The 22,538-nt window shown below is 37.8% G+C and overlaps 1 protein-coding gene across 2 annotated transcripts; it reads right to left on the bottom strand.

Annotated features, from left to right (window-relative positions):
* Window positions 1-277: 277 nt before the first annotated feature.
* Window positions 278-22,326, bottom strand: gpam (glycerol-3-phosphate acyltransferase, mitochondrial). Of its 2 annotated transcripts, XM_066665135.1 has the most exons (22): window positions 22,222-22,326; window positions 15,726-15,843; window positions 14,792-14,911; window positions 14,273-14,346; window positions 13,633-13,746; window positions 13,169-13,318; window positions 12,825-12,924; window positions 11,898-12,034; window positions 11,697-11,796; window positions 11,100-11,312; window positions 10,565-10,678; window positions 10,369-10,454; window positions 10,068-10,183; window positions 9,281-9,351; window positions 8,919-9,183; window positions 8,412-8,560; window positions 7,553-7,630; window positions 5,480-5,611; window positions 4,065-4,254; window positions 3,914-3,972; window positions 3,676-3,799; window positions 278-2,317 (listed from the first exon to the last, which is right to left on the bottom strand). In XM_066665135.1, exons 2-21 carry the CDS (start codon window positions 15,810-15,812, stop codon window positions 3,683-3,685), a joined length of 2,472 nt encoding a protein of 823 aa, XP_066521232.1. In that variant the 5' UTR covers window positions 15,813-15,843; window positions 22,222-22,326; the 3' UTR covers window positions 278-2,317; window positions 3,676-3,682. The 2 variants fall into 2 exon arrangements, with proteins under 2 accessions (XP_066521232.1, XP_066521230.1); XM_066665133.1 differs by having other exon boundaries at window positions 278-3,799.
* Window positions 22,327-22,538: the final 212 nt, after the last annotated feature.

The following is a 22,538-nucleotide window of genomic DNA, read 5'->3' as shown; positions in this document are numbered from 1 at the left end:
TCCGGTTTCCTCCCACAGTCCAAAAACACACGTCGGTAGGTGGATTGGTGACTCAAAAGTGTCCGTAGGTGTGAGTGTGTGTGTGTTGCCCTGTGAAGGACTAGCGCCCTCTCCAGGGTTTATTCCCGCCTTGCGCCCAATAACTCCACCGCGACCCTGAACTGGATAAGTGGTTACAGATAATGAATGAATGAATGAATGTTGTTGTTACATTCACTGTATAATCCAGAAGAAAAACACACAACTGAAACATGTGAATCATAAACACATCTTCAAATTTTAATGTATGATTGATTTATTGTACAAACTAAACGTGTACCAGTGAATGAAAACATTGTTTAATAGACATGTAAAACATGAGAACACAGCGAGGAACTGGAGCTGGTGAGGGTCTGAGCTTATTACTTTAGTTACCAGAAAAGTAACAGGGAAACTCCAGGGAGTACTAGCTGTACAATGTATTACTTATAAAGCGTTCCTGATTAAATAACAGTTGTGAGGAATATTCATTTCTCAATTCTGTTCACGTCATTGACCCAACTCATCTCATGTTTATTAACTGCATACTGTGAAGGGGTCATTTTCAAAGAGCACTATGCATAATTTCATGAACACGTACAACTTTAAAATCTTGTGTCTGCCCTCTAAGGATACAGCAGACAGCAGCATTATGGTAAATGCACCTATTTGCTCTAAACCACAGCAAATGTCAAGGATAGAGAAAAAGCAGGTGAGAGTTTGTGCTAATTCTGAAAATTCTTGCACGTTTCCTCTGATGACTGAAACATGACATTTTGCCAGGCATGTGTTTGCTCAGCCAAGTTAAAGGAAATTACTCAGTCTAAACATTTATTCATATCTCTTCTAAATACATTCATTAGATTCACAGTCATTTGAGAGCCAGCTTCAGAGCACTGCTGACAAAAGCAAGCAACTACAGACTAACAAACACCAGTGTGTTGACATTATGAGCATGTCAAAAGACTAAGAGCACAAATGTTTACAAGCATGCACCAGTTACACTTCAACCATACATTCTTTTAAAATGGACACTCAGAGTAGTGCTTCCCTCGTAACATACAAGAGCCGTTTGATTCAGAGTCTACCAAATCAAATTAAACAGAATGTCTTGCTCTATATAGTGCTAACTACACTTGATTTATTACAAAAACATTCACAATTCATTCCCACAATGTTCCTCCACACACTGTCCTTGCATTTTCATTTAATTACCTGTGCCAGGAGTGACAAAAAAGATAAATTAGTGCACTATTATTATTTGTAACCTAATTTTTCTAATAACCTTTGGAGGATGAGGGGCTGGGGGCAGTTACCTACACAAAACACATTCATAAAAGTCATTCAACAGTGCCATGTGCCAGCATCTTAATATTGTAGTAGGTCTGCGCTGGTAACAGAATTCTATTATGTTGTTCAACCTGTGGTATACTGCTTTAAACTGATAGAAGCTGCAAAGGCTGAGGCTTAGTTGTTTATTTATTAATTTTTTTTATTCAGAGAAAGCCTTTACATACTTCATTGCTGTTAGCTGTTTTGAGATGGTTTCTTATATTTAAGCTTAATTGCTTAGTGGAGTAGAAGTCATGGTTAAAGGATGTTATGAGAGTGGTTGTAATGGGAGTAAATGTAATAGCAAATTGAAATGTGTATGTCACAAGAAACTTCACAGGCTTTTTGTCAAAAGTGGTTTTGTCTGATGTCTAATTTTGTCAGACTTATATGATATGAGACTTCAACAGGATGTTCACACACACCACACTGTTCCTCACCTGAGGCAAATTACCCAGCGTAAGTCAACAGTTTCCTGAACAATCTCATATGACAGGCCCAATAAATGAAGAACACCACACACACTTCAGATGTATCCGTGTGGGAATAAAAGCATCTTGTTAAATAAAATCAATTAAGAAAAAAGTGCCTAGTTTATAAATTGACGGATCTCTTAACTGTCACCATATAGTATCAATGTGTCAATATGGTATGAGGAGGTCCACAGGAAGGTCCCAATTACAGTAAACAAAGCACAAATTACACTAGGAAACAAAACTATACATGTTAAAGGCTGGTTTAAACTTCTGCAAAGATCCACATTAACGTCTCTGTCTTATCACAGATGTTTGCATCAGTGTCAGCAAACACTTTAACGTACCATGAACACATTCACCAGGGGCAGCATCCAAACGAGCTACAAAGATGCAAGTCCTGTACTCTGTTTTACAGAAAGAACTGAAGCAGGAAAAATCTGGAAAACAATGTCTCTGCGATCCTCTGTGTGCTTCGCATACCCAAGTACTTACTAAACAAAACAAAAACACAGTTCATAAGTTTAAGATGTTCCTTTGCATTTTCCAGCACTTCAAGCCTTACTGTAAATACAAGAAATGCAGTGAATTGTCACAGGAAAGGTTTAAACTAAACAGCTGATGTGTGAAGTACATTTAGCTTCATGTTACTGTTTGTTCGAAAAGGCCATTTTACGTTCATTTTAACATTTGTACTATTTCAACTACTTATTAAACATTGATGCTTTTTCAGTTCTGTGGCAGGGTAAACACACATATATCATACAAAAGGGATCTATACATTAATTGCATAAAGGAGCAATCTCTCAGACCGCCTCTCAAAACAAACAAACAAAATGCCATTTAAAATAGTTCACTGCAGTCATGTGTTCAAGAATAAACATGAGAACAAAACATATGTAAAAAGAACTTGTGTGTTTTAAACATGCATTTCTTTTTCTGTTACATCATGCTATCAGTCACCACAGTCGAATGTTTGATGTGCGAATCATTAATCCAACTACCAAGTTACTTTATTATAAAAAAAAAAAAATCTTAAGTTTTCCCTAAAGGAAAATAAAACCTGACCTTTTTCCTATATAGCAAACATGCCATAAGGAAATTCCTGACTACGACCACTGCTTCCCAAAAACCAAAAGTATTTCATGTTTCGGGAAGCAAGAGTACACTAAAAATAGCATGGGGAAAGTCGTTCACTTGCAGCGGTGTACATGCAACGTGTCCTCTTATCAATCTCTCCTTGTACCACCTGCTAACACTTTACAGAACAATTGTTGAGGCTCTTTTTTAAGTTAATATTTCTTTACATCTAGTACAATCACATGACAATATGAGTTAAGATACATTTTTTATACATCATCTCTCCAACATTACTGGAGAATTAAATGCCCTTGTAAATGCCACAATATGAAATATTTTCTTGCTGTATACTAGTTGAGACTGGTTTCAAATGAAGGCAAACCATATGCATCAAGAATAACATTCACATTCTTAATCTGAGCTTAATCTGAACCAAACAGATCAGCTCAGAGCCGTTGAGAGTGTAGCAATTTAAAAGGCAAATTAAAAAAACTAAGGCAAAAGACCAAACCTGACAACGGGAATATAAGCATCCAGATGTCAGAGTGCCTGTCAAATTAAAGAGTTGGAATGAGTGCACTAGCTGCATATCCGTACTCAAACACTTATGGGGAAGAAGCTGAAGAAGGGCAAGTTGGGCTCATTCCAGTCCTAGTTGTTTTGCTGAAGGCACTTCTAGGTAAAGCTTTCCATAGAGTAGCACCTTTGATCACTGTGAGTAGCCAGGAAAAGCCCTTGTTTGAGATAGAGGGGTTAGATATGATGACCCTACCGAAGGCTCACAGCAGACTGAAGCCCAGGATGTACTGCAGGAGCTTATTCCTGTTGGCTTGAGGTTGAAACGTAGTGCTCAGCTCAAGACGACAAACACCATCCTCATGGCGCTCCTTCAGCACCTGTAAATTACAAATACACACACTCACATATCAGTCTCATCTTGTTGCCAGACTCTCCTGACTTATATATTCTTGTAAAGAAACAAACTGAAGAGGGTATTAAGGTCATCTTACCCCCAGCTCTTTAAACGTTTTCACTGTATTTTTCACGAGGTAGTGTGTAGCACTTTCACCTGAGTAAAATGAGGTAAAATGACAAAGGAACATGATGAAAAAATTATATATTTAAAGAAAATACAGCACTCTTTGGCTGGTAGAGACTGACCGTAAGCTGCCACTCCTTTTTCTGTGCGTGTCAGCAAGTATTTGAAGAGCTTCTGAGTGTACTCTTTCTCTGCCATGGGTGAGAGCAGGCGGTGAACAAAGATAGCTGCCCCAGAGTACGCCTCCATTACAGGGCTGAGTAGTCGCTGCAGAAAAGTGAAGAACTCCTGGTGCTCACAGGATGTGCTCACCTGCAGAAACAGACACATTATGATTGAGACTGGAAAATGAACACTGTTCACAATGTTAAAAATCATATTAGCATAATTTCCACTGCTCATCATATATACAGGAAACATCTAGCTTCTCAACATGCTTTTTGGAACATATTCTTCGCAAGAACTGAAAAGCTGAAGGAACATATAATCCCACAGCCCACACAGCACATTGTCTTAGTGCAACATTAATGTTCAAACCTTTAAAACAGTTTTGGAGAATGTGCATCACAATGTGCGTTTTAAAAGTTGTTTTGGAGTTTTTGTCTGAGTAACAGTAAAGCACTGATTTGCTTTCTCTTTCAAAAAGGTGACTAACAATTGTGACATTGTCATATGATCTTTACATAAATAAAATGAATCAAAATAACAGCATCCACATATAACATTAAAAAAACACAGACAAGACTGCAGATGTAGGGCAGAAATATTAATTTGGCATATGTCTTAAAACTTTAGACTATGAAATTTTAGTAGCAAACAGCTGTTTTATATTAACATCTCTGCTGTTTTATTAACTTGCTCACTGGGAGCTAGGACCCAGAAATCTCTAAACCTCCTTTGTGACAACACCAGTTATAGCACTCTAGGAAAAAAAAAAAAAAAAGAATTGTATTTAATATAATATTAAATGATGAAACTAAATGCAGACTAAGCAAAATCTACAGATTAGCAATTCACCCAGAGGTAAATCATAGAGCAGAAATGTGTTTAAAAATTCGAAATGTAAAGGAATTTTAGAAAAGAACATGAATGCACCTAAACACCCCCCCCCACTCACATTTTTCTGGTTACTTATGAGGCTGCACATAACCCAACTCAACTGACCACTTCCTGTTACTGCATACTAAATCCAGGAAATCACACCTTCACACCTCCACCGAAAAACCTAAAACTGCTCCCTGGGACACAGCTCTGTGTGTGTGCACAGCTACAGATGGGTTAAATGCAAAAGAAACATTTTGTTGTACAGTTACAAGTAACTGCACATTAAAAGTGGTTCCATTTCATGGAAATAAAAAAAGGGGTACAATACAACCTTTTAAACATTTAACATCCAATCACTATGACTTACCTTATCAATTACACAAAAAATATATTACTATGAATTCCTAGAGAAATTCTCTTTTAAGGAATGATTCAGGAGGAATTTTTCAACTACTGAAATTTTGTGACACGAGAGAGACTTTCTATATTTCACCTTTAGGTAGCGGTCTCTCTGCTCCTCCCCAAAGTCACTGTCCTCATCCTCCTCATCGCTCCTCCAGGACAAGGGTTCAGGGAACTTCTTAGGCCATGGCTCCTCTGAAGGGCTCAGCTCCTCCTGGTCCTCCTGAACACAACATGAGGCTGGATGTGACTGCCCTTATACAGCTTCAGTTTTACTGCTTTCTAGTTTATATATTATATCCCGGAAATATACTTTAAAGTAAAATAATTAACAAAAACATGCTGTCGATTATTTCGTTATTAGACCTTTCACAAGGTCTTTAAAGTCAGGCCAATGTTATGCATTAACAATTGTTATTGTTTTATGCCCTCTAGTGGTCAAAATGTAGTGCAACATTGTCTATTTGTTGTGGCTTGTAATGATAAATAAAATGCTAATAAATATTATAAATATGTAAGGTTTCCATCAGCAAGGCATGCTGATGAAGTCTTTCTCTGACACCAAACATTCAGCAAAATCGAAATATACCGAAGCTATAGACTAAATATGAATTTGTCAAAGAGGGGTGAATGGGTGGGACAAACTACTGGAACTGTAAATATGTCCTGACTTTATAGTCATCAGGTCATGCATGCTTCATACAAAAGTCAGGGAAGGAAGAAAAAACGTGTGGTGTGTGTGTATATATATATATATATATATATATATATATATATATATATATTCCACTGTAAAAGTTAAACTTTCATAGATTATAGATTCAGGGCCCACAATTTAAATGATTTCAAGTATTTATTTGTGTATTTTCACATAATTTGGGCTTCCAGCTCATAAAACCCACGAAAACAAGCTATCAAAGAACTACAATACTGTGGAGAAATCAGCCCAAATTTTGCAGGACATGAATGTTCTAAACTGAGTGTGACACACTGCTCATCTACTAAACTCAAAGCACCTGCACAGGTTTCCCCAGGTGTCATTAAATTGCTTCAGTTTGGTTCAATTGTCTCAGTTCGGTTCAATATGGGGAAGACTGCAGACATAACAACTGGCCAGAAGACCATCATTGATACCCTCCATAGGATGGGTAAGCCACAAAAGTTCATAGCTAAGGCGGCTGGCTGTTTAGAGTGCTGTATCCAAGCATATCAATGGAAAGTCTAGTGGAAAGACAAAATGTGACAGGAGGAGATGCACCAGCAAAAGAGATGACAGTGAGCTTCAGCGGATTATCAAAAAGAGAAGATTCAAGAATCTGAGCCAGCGTAGGAAGCTTCTCAAATGGGCCAAGGAGAACAAGGGCTGGACCGTTGGCCAGTGGTCCAATGCCATCTATTCCGATGAAAGTAAAGTGTGCCTTTCATTCGGGAATCAAGGTCCAAGGATTTGGAGGAGGATGGGTGAGGAACAGAACCCAAGCTGCTTGAGGTCCAGTGTGAAATATCCAGTCAGTCATGATTTGGGGTGCAAAGTCTGGTGCATGTGTTGGTAAACTCTGCTTTCTAAAATCTAAGGTCACCGCAACAGTCTACCAGAATGTTTTAAAGGACTTCATGATTCCTTCTGTTGAGGATCTGTATGGAGATGCAGATTTCATCTTCCAGCAGGCCCCAATGCCGCCAGAAGCACCAAAGCCTGGTTTGATGCCCATGCCATCACAGTGCTTAACTGGCCAGCCAATTCGCCAAACCTAAACCCCATAGACAATCTATGGGGTATTCTCAAGAGGAACAGAGGAAAATGAGGGCCACCAGACCTAACAACAAAGAAGAGCTGACAGCAAGCATCAAGGAAATCTGGGCTTCCATAACGTCGCACTGAGGCAGTGAGTAGAGCAAAGGGATTCCCAACCAAGTATTCAAGATTGAAAATACCATATTTTTTAATTGATTTGATGTGATTCTAATTTCTTTTTTTTCTGCAAAAACTGAGAAGTTGTTTGGGCTTATTTCTCCACGGTATTCAATTTTTTTTTTTTTTTTAAATCCTGGTTTTTGGAATGGGTCTGTATATATATATATATATATATATATATATATATATAAAATTTTTTGGGAAAAAAAAATTTAATCAATCCAGACACAAAGAGCAAGGAAGACTCACTTCAGCCACAATCAGCACTCCATACTGGATCAGTCTGGTCACAGCATCTTGGAAAACCTGGTACACTGTCTGACAAGGCTTGAAACACAAACAAACATGAAAATGTATTTAAAAAACAATAATAAAATAAACAGAGCCAATTCAAAATGTACAAATTCCATCTCCCAATACGTTCTACGGCATTACACTAAATTTGTTCATACATACATTTGTCTTTGTACACTGTTTAGTTAAAGAAATTAAATATGTGATATTAAGAGATCGCAGATTTATTTTTTTACTGCATTTTATAGAATGTCCCAACTATTTTGGAATTGAGGTTTGCAACACACTAAAAAAAAAATAACTTGAAGTGTAATATTGACGAATTTAAGGCCATGGCTAAAATGTTAATTAAAAACATTACTGAATGTTAAAAAACCCTTATTTGTAGTGATGCACAATATATTATCAGACAATATGTGGATTTTTTTTAATGTTAATGCTATTGGTCCCATATTGGAATTTTACCCAATATTACAACTGATAACTTGTCCTATGACAATCTATGATAAAATAATTTGTTTTGCTTTAATCCAATGTGAATTTGCTTTAATTACAAAAACATAAAAATATCGGTTATTAATATCAGTATCAGCTACACCAAAGTGCTAATTATCAGTTATCGTATCAATCCAAAATTTTCATAATCAATGCATTCCTACTTATTTGTCTTGTTTTATTCAGAACTCCAACTAGTATGGTACACTACAGTGTGAGATGTCTTATGCTACTTCAAAAAAACAAGATTATTGCTGCATTTAGTTTTATGGTGGTTAGAAGTTTAATATATGTATATAATGTCTTATAAAGGACTCACTATGGTGACCAGCACTTCATTGGAGAGAAAGTGGGAGAGGCCAGCTGCCCTGCAGATGAGCCTTTCCTGACTGAGCAGAGATGTGGAGGGGAGGGCACCCTCACATGCCACAGCAGCCTGCTCCCTCACCATGGCCAGAGCACAGCATGCTAACACATACAAACACACTTAACATCACGCATTGTCTTAAATACACTGTCCACATCTAACCAAGTACATTCCAGTGATTACCCTTCTTAACTTAAATTTCTGCCAAAGCAGCCTCCAAATACAAATCATTTATTTGTCAGGAAATATTTCTGAAGAGATTAGATAAGTATTTCAAAGAAAAATTGAAAACAAATCACAAAAGCTGGATATGAATTACAAACAAGCGTGCATTTAATGCTTTTTTAAGATTAATTCTGGAACAGAATCATTTAAGACTTTTCTGAATAATCAAAATCAATGTAAAGCCCTGTGTGGATCATGACTGTGTGAAGACATGTTCAAGTGTTTAGTGTTTACCTATAATAGCATCTGAGATAAAGACATGGAAGAGACCATTGCTGTAGAAGTTGAGCTCAAATAGTGCAGGTACAGTGTTGCTGGGAGCGATGATGAACTCTGTGTTTCTGTTAGTGCTGGTAACGTTCACACAGTTCCCCAGAAGGTTGAGTGCGTGCATCACCACATCTTCTGAGTTCCCTGAGAAACCCAGGTCAAAATCCCGCGACAAGATCTCCTCTTTCATGTTGAAAAAGTCTTCCACGAGCTTAGACAGCAGTATGCCCTGTGCACAAAAACGCTGCATTAGTAAAGCAGTGCTATTATTCAAACTACTCTAGTTTTACAAACAACATAAGGATATAGTTTAACTGAGCCCTCACCTGTCTGTGTCTGTACAACAGAAGGCAGGCCACAATGTGAGTAGACATGATCGCTGAAGATTTGCTTGCGGCTGTAGTAAACAAAATAGAATATTCAGGTTCTTTTCAACATTTTATTTACTCTTTTTTTGTAGTGCAAATAGCAGCTAGAACGTAATTTTAACACAGGTGTGCTACTTTAGAACAAGTAATTAAATTTCTAATTATTTGAAATCACGTTGCTCTGGACTGGCTGGTTAAAAATCAAATTATATTTCTATAATCACTATTTTTAGATTACTAAACATTTAGAATTGTACTGTATATGCATTCAACACAAAAGACTCAATTACTCAACCAGTAATCAGTAAATTCAAAAACTGTAGCATGAGGAAGCAAAACATTTCATGTTAAACTTGAACTAGATGTGTCACAGAAGGCATCAAATCAGCATTAATATAAACAGAAAGTGCAGAAAAAAAACAGGTTCACCAAGTGTATAAGTCAAGTTTATTAAACATTTATAAGCAAGCTGCAATTCCACTCCTCAGCATATCTCCTGACCTGCTGTCCTAAAAAAAAAGCAACACAGCAAAACATGATTGGCTGAGAACAACACACCACACTAGTGAGAGTTTTGTACCCAATAGTAACCTCCTCTAAAGCCTGAGAGCTATTCAAGCATGCTGATTCAGAAACAGAAGGAAGGCCCTTATCTGGATTGCTGTGCTACAGAGACTTGTAAGGAGACTCGACATGTGCAAGAAAGATGGCTATAGAGAAAGATGTGAGATGAGAGTGCTCTTACTGAAGAGAACATGCTTTGCCAGGTTTGCGATGACCTGCCTCCTCCAGGGTTCATCGGATAGGTCTCTGGAGTCCGGGGGCTCTTCTTCCTCTCCGTTAAACAGAGCCTGGTCTGGACTATTGCATGAAAAACACATTCCTCATGAGGAATTCTAGTGTTTTGATATTATTTGCATTTCAAATAATGTCCATATATTGTAGCATTGGGGTGTGTGTAAAAAACTGAAACATTTTATGACAACATTTCTAAGACCATGAAAACTGTCAAACATTTTGATAGTGCAAGTGGTTGAAGGTAGTACCGTGCTGCGATGATGGTAGGAATAAGGATCTGCTCCAGAGTGAGAGGGGCTGGGAGCTGCCGGCTGCGCTGTGTGTCCAGATATTCCTGAAGGAGGCAGAGAGACAGGACAGCGGAAACTCAGTGAGAAGCTCAGTTTGAGGTTTTTAAAAAGAGCTCCACATAGGTGGCACAGAAAGAAGTGATGTGCTCCTAACCTTGAGAGAAAAAGGTTGAGTGAAGTCCACTCTCACACAGCCATAATTCTTCCGGAGCATTCTGAACACACCACAGGCCACACCCCACAGGCTCTCGTTCTTCTTAGGCTTACCCTAAAGAGAACAGAAAATGCACTGCAGGATTATATATAGCTTTAGATATAGCTTTCACTGCCTCAATTGCATTTAATGCAAATATGATTTGTCAACTATTCAAACACAGTTGTGTAAACAAGCAAATCAGAGCATATTTAAAACAGATTTTGTAAAGCAAAATTAACTAATAACGAACCACTGACAAAAATGTTTCTATTGATGAATAACTAGCCTTTGTATAAAGGCCAAAAGTAACTTTAAAAAGATTGAGAGGTAAACAATGATAAATAAATAAATATTCAGAAATTAGGCAGTTGACCACTGCTGAACCACATAAGTCATTATTAATCTATTAAGCCTGATCTGCATTCATTGTACACATTTGATGATTAATGAGCTAATTAATTTACTAAGTTAAGGGCAGTTGTACAATTCTTACCAGTTGTTCACTGTTGTAATTGCCCTCGATAATGCGGTCATAGGAGATGCCCACGGGTACAATGAGCACGTCTGGAATGCTGCCGGCACACAGAGCATCCACCACAATGGACAGCATACCTGCGCGTGCTGGAGATGGCTTCCCACTACGAGAACGTGTGCCCTCCAGATATACCTCCAAAAACTGCTGCTGCCGCAACAACTCTTCTGTGTACTAAGGGAAAACCATCAGTGTTGTTAAATTAACTAATGCACTGACACAAACAATTCACATATAATATCATACCTATTATTACACATATAATACAATGTATCGTTACAACATATTACAGACCAATTAAAAGATTGTATCTACATTCCATTACAACCCCACTGATATATGAAGTGAAAATAGTAAAAAGACAAATGTTTCTAATATTTAAAATGAGAAATGCCTACATGGTGCAACACATTCATTAATACGACAATATTAATACTGAAAATAAAACTACTTCTGCATATTAGTTGCTTTCTGAGTTTCTATATCAACTCACTCACTTTTCTGACTAAAACCACAGCACCAAATATAAATGGTTTTGCTAATGTAAATGCTATTTACCGTATGTAACAAAGATCTGTACAGGACATCTTTCTTTCCATCTGATGTCTCATCCAGCTTACGGCGAATAAAAAATCCTCCCAGTTTACGAATCAGTGTGCTGAAAGGCATAGAAACATAAAATAATATAAAATACACATATATTAAATAAACAGGTATGACATGCATGTGCTGTTAGAAATGTGCTAGAAAAACCCTCACCTAAAGATGGGAATATTGAGGTTATTGCCAGCAGCAATGTGCGGGGCTTTAATATTGTGGCAGAATAGGATGAAGGTGATGAGAAGGTAGTCGATGTGAGACTTATGTACAGGGAGGAAGACCAGTGGAGCATTGTGCTGAAACGAAGTATAATATACACAACATGCTTACCAGAACACCCTAGAGATATAGCTGTGAGTTTTGACTGCAAGAGCTCAGTAAACTATAGCAGTTTTTAAATACATGTCTGAAATCAAAAGGGCTATACACATGTCCTGACCAGTCAAATATCTAATAGGCTTAGATCATGTTTCACATTTGGGTTTTCATAATGCATTTACCAATGATTCAGTGATCAACCATAACATTAAAACTACATTGTGAAGGTTGCCGCAAAATGTCTGAAGATGTCCTGTGATATCTGGTACAGCCACTAGGTAATACTGTTGCCAAGAAGAGGTTTACTTTGTCTCCAACAATCTTTAGGTAGTGGGTATGTTTAGGTAGTGGGAAAGTACCATTCATATGTCCTTCCCTGTAACACATTTATAGACACTAATCACTGCATACCAGAAAAAACCAACAGGTCTTGTGGGTTGTTTCTGGTATGCAGTGATTAGTGTCTATAAAAGTGTGCTCTAAGATGCTCTGACCCAATTGCCTAGCATGCACAATTTGGTCCTTGTCAAAGTCATACTGGCTGCTAAGAACTGATTGTTTACTTCTTGCTTAATACATTCCACCTGCAGGCAGGTAACTCATATATAAAACAATGTTATACTCTTCAACTGTCAAGGGGTTTAATGTTATGACTGATCTGTTTATATCTTGGATTTATGTAGTGTTTCATAAGTGAATTCAAAGCAGTGGAAATAACAGGACCAAACCTTATCATTTTAACAGCATAAGCAAGAGAGGAGATTTCACCTCAGTGGCAGCTTTCTTCACCATCTCCAACTGTCCTTTGTGAATCTGAATGCTCCAAAAGAAACCATTGAAAAGCTTGAGCAACGTCCATCCTGTCAACCTGTAACAGTCAGTACAACAGACATTTTTTTACAATAAGCCCATGAAGTAGAGAATATGCACTAATGAAGTTGTACAGTATAGCATAATAATTAGACATTCATATACAAATTGAAGATTTATTAAAGAGATCCCTGAACCAAAATGGAGTTTAAGGTTTTAACGTTTTCATAACTACGTTTGCAATTCCAAAATAGAAGAACATCAGTTACGTAAAAAAATTTAAATAAATAAAATGCACAAACCTAATGAGACTAGGGGAGATGTTGGCCACCATTTCCTGTAGCAAGTTCCTGGCTTTCCGTCTTACTTTATTGACGGCCTTCTGGTCTGCTCCAGCCTCCTGGTCCACAACACTGGCCTCTGACGCCACCTCCTCTATAGCATGCTGCACTCTGTCAGAAAAACAAAAACTCATACTCAATATTTTTTGCCCCTTTATTTATTAGAGAATCTAGACAATATTATAACTGTAAAGTAACACTTTTAAGTGCTGCAACTGTGTAAAAGTCAATTTTGCTCATTAAGTACGAGAACATTTAACAGTACACTGAAAGTTCTCAATGACTCAATGATGATAAAATGATTAGTGTTTTAAAGTTGAATTTAAGGAAAAATATAATTCTTTCAAAATAAATGTTTTTAAAAGTAAATAAAAAAATGAAAAAGTTTTTCATGTGATATGTGAACATTATAAATATGTATTTACTTGCTGCAGTTGAGGACATTGTCCACCACATTGCGAGCGAACATGTCCTTGTGGACATCTCTCTCCAGGACAAAAAGAATATAACTGAGTCTCCGTGCAAGCCAGCCTCTGTGTCTGCAAGCAAAGGCAAAACACATGCATCGATTAAAAGCACAGGTACTTATAAATAACCAACAACCAATACAAACACGTCTCTCTACAATTTAGAGGTCTAGGACCTTTAATACAGCCATATATTTACCCCATAAGCAAGCCAACTGCACCCACATCTAAACTGTCTTTGGTATAACAGTAATATTTCCATTTGTAACTTTCTCACTATGAAAGAATGGAAGAACCTACTTCTATAGGCCACAGGAACTAAGCCTGTGGTATCCCCTGACAAACAACTTTAAATATTTATGCCACTAGTTTCCACTCCTTCACCTGACTGATTTCCATCTGACTTGTGAGAGGGTGTGGCAGTGACCTTTTTTTTTTCTTTCTTAATAAAGGTTATGTTACATTGTGTGCGAACTTGTTGTGAAAGTGCTCGGGTAACGTGAGCCTGTAAGATAGAATAAGAGTTCACTGTGCGGATAAACCCATTGACTCATGGAATTTATATTACCATTTCAGAGTATTACATGACTACGTTTACCTTGTATGGGTCTCATTGATATAAATCACATTGCGGAGACCTAATGAAGGGATACTAGAGTTGAAAAGCCGCTCCTGAAACAAAATATGTAAGATAAGAAAACAAAGTACATAACTAGCTTAAAAAGTAAATGTAAAATCATATTTTTTATTGCACATTACATATTACTAAATCTAATCTAATCACTTGGCCACTTAAAATTAGATTTTACATAAAACACCTTGACTACTAATATAAGGTAACTAATATAATGATCAAAGTTTAACTGTAAATTCTACTTAACACACAGCCTTTTAATTTTTATGTAGCACTGGCAATATCTTAAACACAGGGATAACGTGTGTTGTCATTTAACTATACAGCCTGCTTGTCTGTGTGACTGTTTAACGGTTCCAATTAACTAATGCTAAACACGTTTATTGATGCGGAAAAAAATGATGACATAGTGGGGAAAAAAATTATGGTATTGAATCAAAACAAGATGTCAGTTAGGCACGCAAAAGGCCTAAGTTAACTAACCTGACTCTGTGGTGTGCATGAATGACAGCACCTCCCGACAAATGGTCGTTTCCTGTTCAGTAGACCATCTTTCCAAGTGCTGGTAACTGAGCGCAAAACAGAAGGGCTGGAGCTTCGATCCTGACAGGACACACACACACCCAAATTTATTTGTAGCTTATCATTATAAGCAAATCATGAGTTAATCCTCAGTATTCAATAGATCTAATTTATAGAACATTTTCCAAATTTCCCATGGCACTCACAATCTAAATATGGAAAATTTAACTTACACAGACCTTTCTAATGAACCTCTTCCTCCTGCATCAATCCCTGTCTCACTGGATTAACATCTGACCTTCATTTGCATAAAAGCATTTCAACCTAATTTTAATATACCCCTATATCCCTACACAGTTTATCGCTTAATGTCCAAACTGAGTGAGTGTGCGTCCTGTACAAAAAATAGTGGATAAATGAATAAATTAAAGAATAATATTCATCCGGGTAAAAATCAGTACAAATCTGATAAAATATTGTAACTGAAATTTTTTTTTTTTTTTGGTTAATGAATTTTTATTAATTTTCATAGCATACAAAGAACTGAACATACAGCAGCAATGTGCAATGTGTGACTTTCTTAAGCAGTTCCGGACACTATTACATAATACTGCCTATGGGAGAGGACAACATTACAGCACATCTATTAAATAATAATAATAAATAAATAAATAAAATTAAAAAAGGTAGCAGACTCCTGAATTTGGCTTGTACCTTTAGGCATTTTTAGTTAACAGGATGTCATATTATATCAGTAACCACAGAAACAATATATTAGAAAAAAGACTTGACTCATGGTTTGAGACAACTTTGGGCACCGAACATGTTTTGGCTCATCAAATTCAATGTATTATTTTAAGCCAATTTATAAAAAGTGAATTTAATTCTCACTGACCTGCTCTTCACAGGCATGCTTCAGGCGGTCTGCGCTGTTTGCCAGCAGTACACTGTCCTGGCCCCCGAGCACCACGCCAACATCCATACCTTCCCCTTTTGGACCACACACTATAAACCTGCAGAAAAAAAGAAAAGAAAAAAAAAACCACACTAAATGTAGAATCAAAGCCTCTAAGTTAACATCACACATGAGCATGGCAATACAGGACCAACACAGTAGCAATTATGTCTGTTCAAATATGCTGAAAACCACAGAGAATTGAAGACAGTCTGCTAAAATCAGAGATCCACAATCATATGCTGAAAGATGAGTGAACCATAATTAAAAGAGGAAAAAAAAAAAAAATTGTCACAAAAGCTCAGCAGATAACCACGTTCATTCCTGAGGATGAATAAGCACTCATTTTGTTCATTTTAAGCACTCTATAATATTTAATTATTCTATAAATTAATTTTAATAAAGTGATAATATTGTTGTGTTCATTTTGAAACCAAATTGTTATATGGCTTGAGTCGAGAGGATCTCGTAGAACTGTTGCTCCTTCTCACTGAAAAGAGCCAGATGATGTGGTTTGGGTATCTGACACGGATGCCTCCAGCTGGAGGTATAGCAGAGATTGCCGAATGAAGAGAGGCCCTGGAGTAGACCCAGAACTCACTGGAGGTTTTGTACACCATCCCCTCCTGGCCTGGGAATGCCTGGGGATGCCCCAGGAGAGGCTGTTGGAACCAGCCTGGGTTTCTTTGCTGACTTCGTTGCCACTGTAACCCTGAAATGGAACACTGAAGTGGCAATGATGATGATAATGATGATGATGATGGTGAGTTCCACAGCGACAACCTGTTTCATGTAAACAATCTGAGCGGTATGTATATATAACCTGCTCTGAATAATAAAATAAATCACAAAATACATAAATAATAATTGGCTTTTAATTGGCTCAACTGTGTAAATAGAAACTTAATTGAGACAAACAATAATTTATAACTTCTGCCATAGCCTTTCCATCCAGTCATTAAAGCATCTGAAAGCTAAATTTATAAGGGTGAAATTCAGTGGGTGATTTCTGCTTGTCAGTAACAGTTTCTTTAGAAAAGGGGTGTTAAACCAAATCCATGGAGGGCTGGTGTGGGTGTACGTGTTCTTTTCAAACAAGCAGAATCCCCACACTACTGAAAGTCAGAATCTATTGATTAGATTCATTCATTAATAAAAGGTGGAATGAAGTGAGGCTTCTGCTTGGTTGCTCCCACACTGGCCCTCCATGGGTCTGGTTTGACACCCCTGCTTTAGAATGATAGTGGTGTGGTCTCACAGTGGAGGAATGGACACAAATCTTATTATCTTATTATCATTTTTTATTTTCATATTTCACATAAAGGGTTTTAGTGCTGGGCGATATGAGCGCAAATCAATATCACTATTAATTGTACATTTTACAATGATTACAGTTAATGAAGGATTATTTTATTTTTGTATTTTTGACCCTCATAGTTCAGTGCCAAGGCTTGTACTGTAAATATGCTCCTGCATTAAATATGCAATATTTTTACTAATGTTGCTTGTTTTCTGAGCACTGTTTATATTTAGTGTGTATATGTGCTGTGGTCGCTGAAACTGTTTTTTTCATCGTTTACATTTAACTTCTTTTTGTTCAGTGTCATATTAATTATAGTCGAAACACAACACATCCAAACCACAGACGCTGTTTTTTTCTTTGCTACTAGCTGCTCGAGTCACTTGGTCGGCCTATGTGTTTAGGTTGACTACAGCTTGGTAGCATGGTTTTAAACAGACAGTGCATGAACACACAGTGGGGACATAACAGAATAAAAATAATAGATATAATCGGTATAGACAACATTGTCGATTAGAAGTTCTGAATTGCCCAGCCCTATTGGGTTTTATTTTCTCTTCAAGGCAAAAAGTTTATGGGGTGTTTATCTGATAGTGATCATTTTGGTGGACAAGCAGATCTTGCATGGTTGTTAAATATCCCAGTTTATCTGTATATATGAGTTTTGGAATCACATCCTTTGGATTTTATTCATGCTTTTTCCACATTAAATTCCCCCTCATGCTCAGCCACCGCAGAGGTTAAGGGTCATTTTCTTATTTGTAATTTTCCATTCTCAAATCACATCTATTCCACTTTGTGAGTAGTTTACATTAGTTTGAACATTAAGCAATTGTCTGTTTCATGGTTGTGCAGTTGAAGGGACTTGTTATCGTTGCTAATGGTCACGTGACCCTGTAGTAAACCCATCAACTGTTTATGTGAGCTGTCAAAAGCGGAGATTTATGGAAGTGGCAAGCCATCAGTTACAGTGGAACTTGCTAAACATCTTCTCACATGTTACAAATCACAGATGTTCGCCAACATTGCCAAATGTCCCAGGTTTAGATTGGAAAATAAATAAAGGATTCTACTGTATATATAATACTGTTTACACAGTTTAGGTGTGATATAAGAAATATGTTTAAGCAATAACCTGACCTGTCAATAAATGTTCAAGCACTTGTGGCAAATAATTCAACTCGTTAATGAATACAGGAAAAACTTTTGAGCGACAGCACAACAGAAAAATAAAACATTAATTTGGAGATATAGTGGTACACAATTGACCTGCACATCTAAGAGAGTTGTCAGACGCTCTCCTCCTAACAGGTTCAAGAAAACAGAGAACTGAGAACATGATTGATTTGGAACATGATCTAGGGAGAGAGACCTCACTACAGTCCACCAGCAAATATTCTGCAACCGGTACACGTGCAGCAGAGGTAGCGTCTTCTCCTCTTACCGCTCCAACACTATCATAACGTCCTGGATGACCCTCAGCTACACTATCCCACTATGCTGATTCGCTAGCCTATGGATGACAGACTCCACATTCTGGTGTCAGGTTATAGGACTAAGGCCTTTAGCCTAAACCAGACTACATCAGACCCTGAATAAATCAGCTGCCCAATGAAAAAGGGGGTGGGACTGTGGAACTAACGGGGGAACAGCACAGAAAGAGAGTATGCTCATGTCCACTCAAAGGGGTATTTATAGAAGTCATGTGGGACAAAAAAAAAAAGATTCAGCAAATCTACGGCGGACACTGTGTGCTCCAGATGACATACACAAAAATTAGAACATCACTTCACTCTGCAAAGATGAAAAAGCACAGCGAATCCAATTCTGACACTGAAAAAGTCCAAATAAAAGTATAAATGTGCATACAATGCCAAACAAATGACATTTATTTTATTTACAGCTAAAATGGCCATTAGGAACAAGTTAGCTATATTCCATCCTGTTCTAAATTAATTCATTTTAAATTATTTAAATTCATTTTTATACCCCCAGACTTCAGGTTTGGAAGTATATGCTGCATTTTCTGCTTATGAGAATCCAAGTAATCCCAGAAACATTCAGTAATGCTGAGATCTGTGTTCTGAATTTAGGCCACTGTTTAGAGAACAGAATTCGTTACCTACTTGATAGCTATATATTCTTTCATGCCCATGGTACTGAGTTGTAATAACAATAATTTATGGCATATTTAAAGCTCTTTTCAATAACCCAAATATGCTGTTTACAATTCATTTGTTTTACAAATAAATAAAGATCTGATCTAAAATATGACAGAAGTTTGATTTTCTCTTAAAAATTATAGCTTCAAGCATTGTTTATCTTTTGGTGACTGTTTTGGTGGTCTATCAGGTGCAGCATAATTGTTAGGAGCCCCATTTACATGTTTTAATAGTTCCTATTCCAGTTTCAGGAATGTTCTACAGATCATTTATTTTCCTCTGTGCAAGCAGACAGCAGAGATGTGTATTTATCTTGCATCCGATAAAATGACTGACTTTTATATATGTGTTAATTCAGCACCACTGACAATGGAAAAACAACCACCTTTAAGTCAAAATGTATTTAGGAATAATCCATCTACATTTTCAATCTACTAAGAAAGTATGAAATTGAACAAAATATTTAAATGTCAAAAAGAACTGAAATATGAGCTCTGCTTTGGTTAAAGAAGACTTTTCAGTTCCTAATTTCAAAACACAACCTGCATTAGCAGATACACTGACTATTCTGAACTTCTCTCTGGGGTTTTGCTAGTGTGGCCTTGTCATAACCATAATAGGCAACTGCCAAACCTTGAGGGCAGCAAAGATCCCACAGGGGGGTGGGAGTGACAATAGTGATGTTGTTTGTAGACAACAATGTCAGCTTCACTCTGCTTAATGCTAGATTAAGAGCAATAATCTTCTTCGTCACACAGCGAGTCATGCACAGACGTATAGATTACAGAACAGAAAGAGAGGAACAGTCTAGCATCAGGCCTGAATTTGTTAACACATCTACAATTAAAACAGTGAGAGGATAGATATACTTACAGATATTTCCCATGACAAATCCTTATAAAGTGAGTGAGACTTCAAAATGCAATTAAAATGTAAGCACATGCATCAGACTGCTCCTGGGTGCAACGTAATTAAGACCAGACTACTGCATGTAATAATTAAAGTGGAACTAGGTCATGGAGGATGTAATAACTGCCTCCATGCATGAATAACAAAGCAGACACAGAGCAAATGGCATGTGAGACTAGAGAAGGGTGCACTCCACTACATCACAGCACAATGTTCAATGAACTCTCAGAGTGGGCCTACATTGTCTGATGCATTTTCTGCCAATGGGTGACCGGCACACTGATGAGATTCAAAGTTGGGGGTGGGGGGGCAGAATTGTTTTAAGGGTCTGGCTGAGCGTCAGAGTTTGCTGTAAAGAACACTGAGAGGACAAACAGAGAGATTAATGGCTGGAGTGTACTCAGAATTTAATTTGTCTGACTAACAACACCACAACAAAAATCGGTTGTTTCTACCTAGTTCACATGAGGCTGAGCTTCAGTCCTTTGAGGGGCCTGAACACGGCCTAAGCATCATTTATACTTGTCTCTCTCATCCTTAGCAACCAATAAAAACAAAAGCAACCAACAGTTTACTATTCAGGAGAGATTTAAACCACGAAAGAGCTCCAGTACTTTTTTTCCTACAACACAGAGCTTCTACAGGGATGAATCTTTACAGCTGGAAGCTAACTTCCTTTAAAGCTCGGTCCTTTTGGAGAAAAATAAAATCTCCAATTACAGGGTTCTAAAACATTTATTTTAAATGGAGGTGCTGTATACTTTAAAAAGGACTTTCCCCACAGAAATACAAAACCATTCTCTAAAGAAGCACAAGCTGAAAGATTTTCTGGAGCCCCAAATATAGTAACCTTGTTAACATGACTTCATGTTTATTTTTAATATACTAGAGGACATATGAGTGAAATAAGTCGTCTGTGCTATGGCCGAGCATTTCCTCTACAGAAATCTGGTGTTTAAACGACAGTATAAAAAGACAGCCAGGTTTTCTTACATCACATATCTAAGAAATTAATCCCGTCAACTTGCTGGACAGGGTTTTCCAGCTGCAAGAGAGTGGTGGAGGTTTTGGGTGGGAGTAGAGGCGATGACTAATTACATATTAATGGAGCCACACGTACTGGAAGAAAGCCAAGGTGTGCTTATAACAAAAAGATTTGTATTATTTATTCTTCTTGGAAAAACTTTTTAATACGTTATTTTGATGAACAGAGATAAAATACATTTTAAAAATTAAATTATAAGTAATGAGGTCTGTTAGAGGCTCACCACTTTAGAGCACTCCGAACAAGTTCTGCAGCACAAACAGGAACCAGTACAAAATGTAGTATTTATACATTAAAAGGTCAAATAGGCAGTTAAACCACATGGCCGGAGACTAGACTGGGCACAATAAAATGAATGTTCAGGTTTCAAAGCCTTTTAACCGAGTGAAAACTGTCCTGCTCAGGATAGCAACAGCGATTAATCTACCGAGGAACTGAAAAATCCTCTTAGATCCGAGGACCATGTAATAACCATGGAGCTTAATACAAGCTGATATTTGTGTGCCTTGCTCACCTTTATGTTTTACTGCTGTCATTGTCAGAGCTAACGCTAGCTATTGGTGACGCTGGCACGTTTTTACTACCGGCTAAAGACGACGGTTAGTGGAAGGAGAAAGAAGACACACGGCTTAAGGCTGAAGCGGACATTTTGAAACCAAACGAGGGTTCAAATGAATCTGAGCAATGTCTCCCCTTTAGAGTTTTATTTCTGGTCAGTGGTGAGTGTGTGAGAAATATGAATAAGAGTGTGTGTGTGTGTGTGAGAGAGAGAGAGAGAGAGCCCATGTGGGGGTCCACGCTTCCCTGAACAAGGTGAAAATCAAAATGTATGCAATAAAACACGTTTAAAACGGTACAGACACCAAACTTCCCACGGCTCTACATTTTTGGTTCATAAATGTCCTGTGAGCCAACTCTCCTACTCTGCAGTGTGCTCCCCGGCCGCCGGCTGATGTACAGTAAGTTAACGTTAACGCAAGCCCAGAGGAGCGGGGAGATAACGTAGATAACATTGTTTACCGTGGGAGACGCCCTCCGCCGTCAACATTTCCCCCTCAGTGTTAGTCCGCTGTCCGGTCTCGTCCTTGAGGAGGCGGCAGCTCTACATCCCCCCAGCTCTACTCTCTCCTCCTCTCCCCGGTGTGGTCAGGTGCCCCATCTTACTGCCCCATCCTGTGCTTGCCCCCCCTCGCCGACGTCGCGATGTGATTGGACCTCACAGCTGTCCATCAACCAGTCGGAGAGGACCTTCAGAATAGGTGGATATGCGCCTGCCTGAGTTTTATATTCTTAAAGAAACAAAATGTCTTACTGAGTTCTGTTTGTTGAAAGTTTTT

This window comes from Hoplias malabaricus, chromosome 3, assembly GCF_029633855.1.
Source record: "Hoplias malabaricus isolate fHopMal1 chromosome 3, fHopMal1.hap1, whole genome shotgun sequence".
Taxonomy (NCBI): domain Eukaryota; kingdom Metazoa; phylum Chordata; class Actinopteri; order Characiformes; family Erythrinidae; genus Hoplias; species Hoplias malabaricus.
The sequence above is the reverse complement of the archived record's forward strand: the minus strand, read 5'-3'. Positions and strand labels throughout refer to the sequence as shown.

Coding starts and splice junctions, on each gene's coding strand:
- gpam (XM_066665133.1), bottom strand. CDS start 15,812: ATGGATGTTGGCGTGGTGCTCGGGGGCCAGGACAGTGTACTGCTGGCA. Junction 12,035..12,824: donor TGAAGAAAGCTGCCACTGAG/GTGAAATCTCCT, acceptor ACTTCGTTTCAG/CACAATGCTCCACTGGTCTT. Junction 5,612..7,552: donor GAGTGCTGATTGTGGCTGAA/GTGAGTCTTCCT, acceptor TGTTGTGTTCAG/GAGGACCAGGAGGAGCTGAG.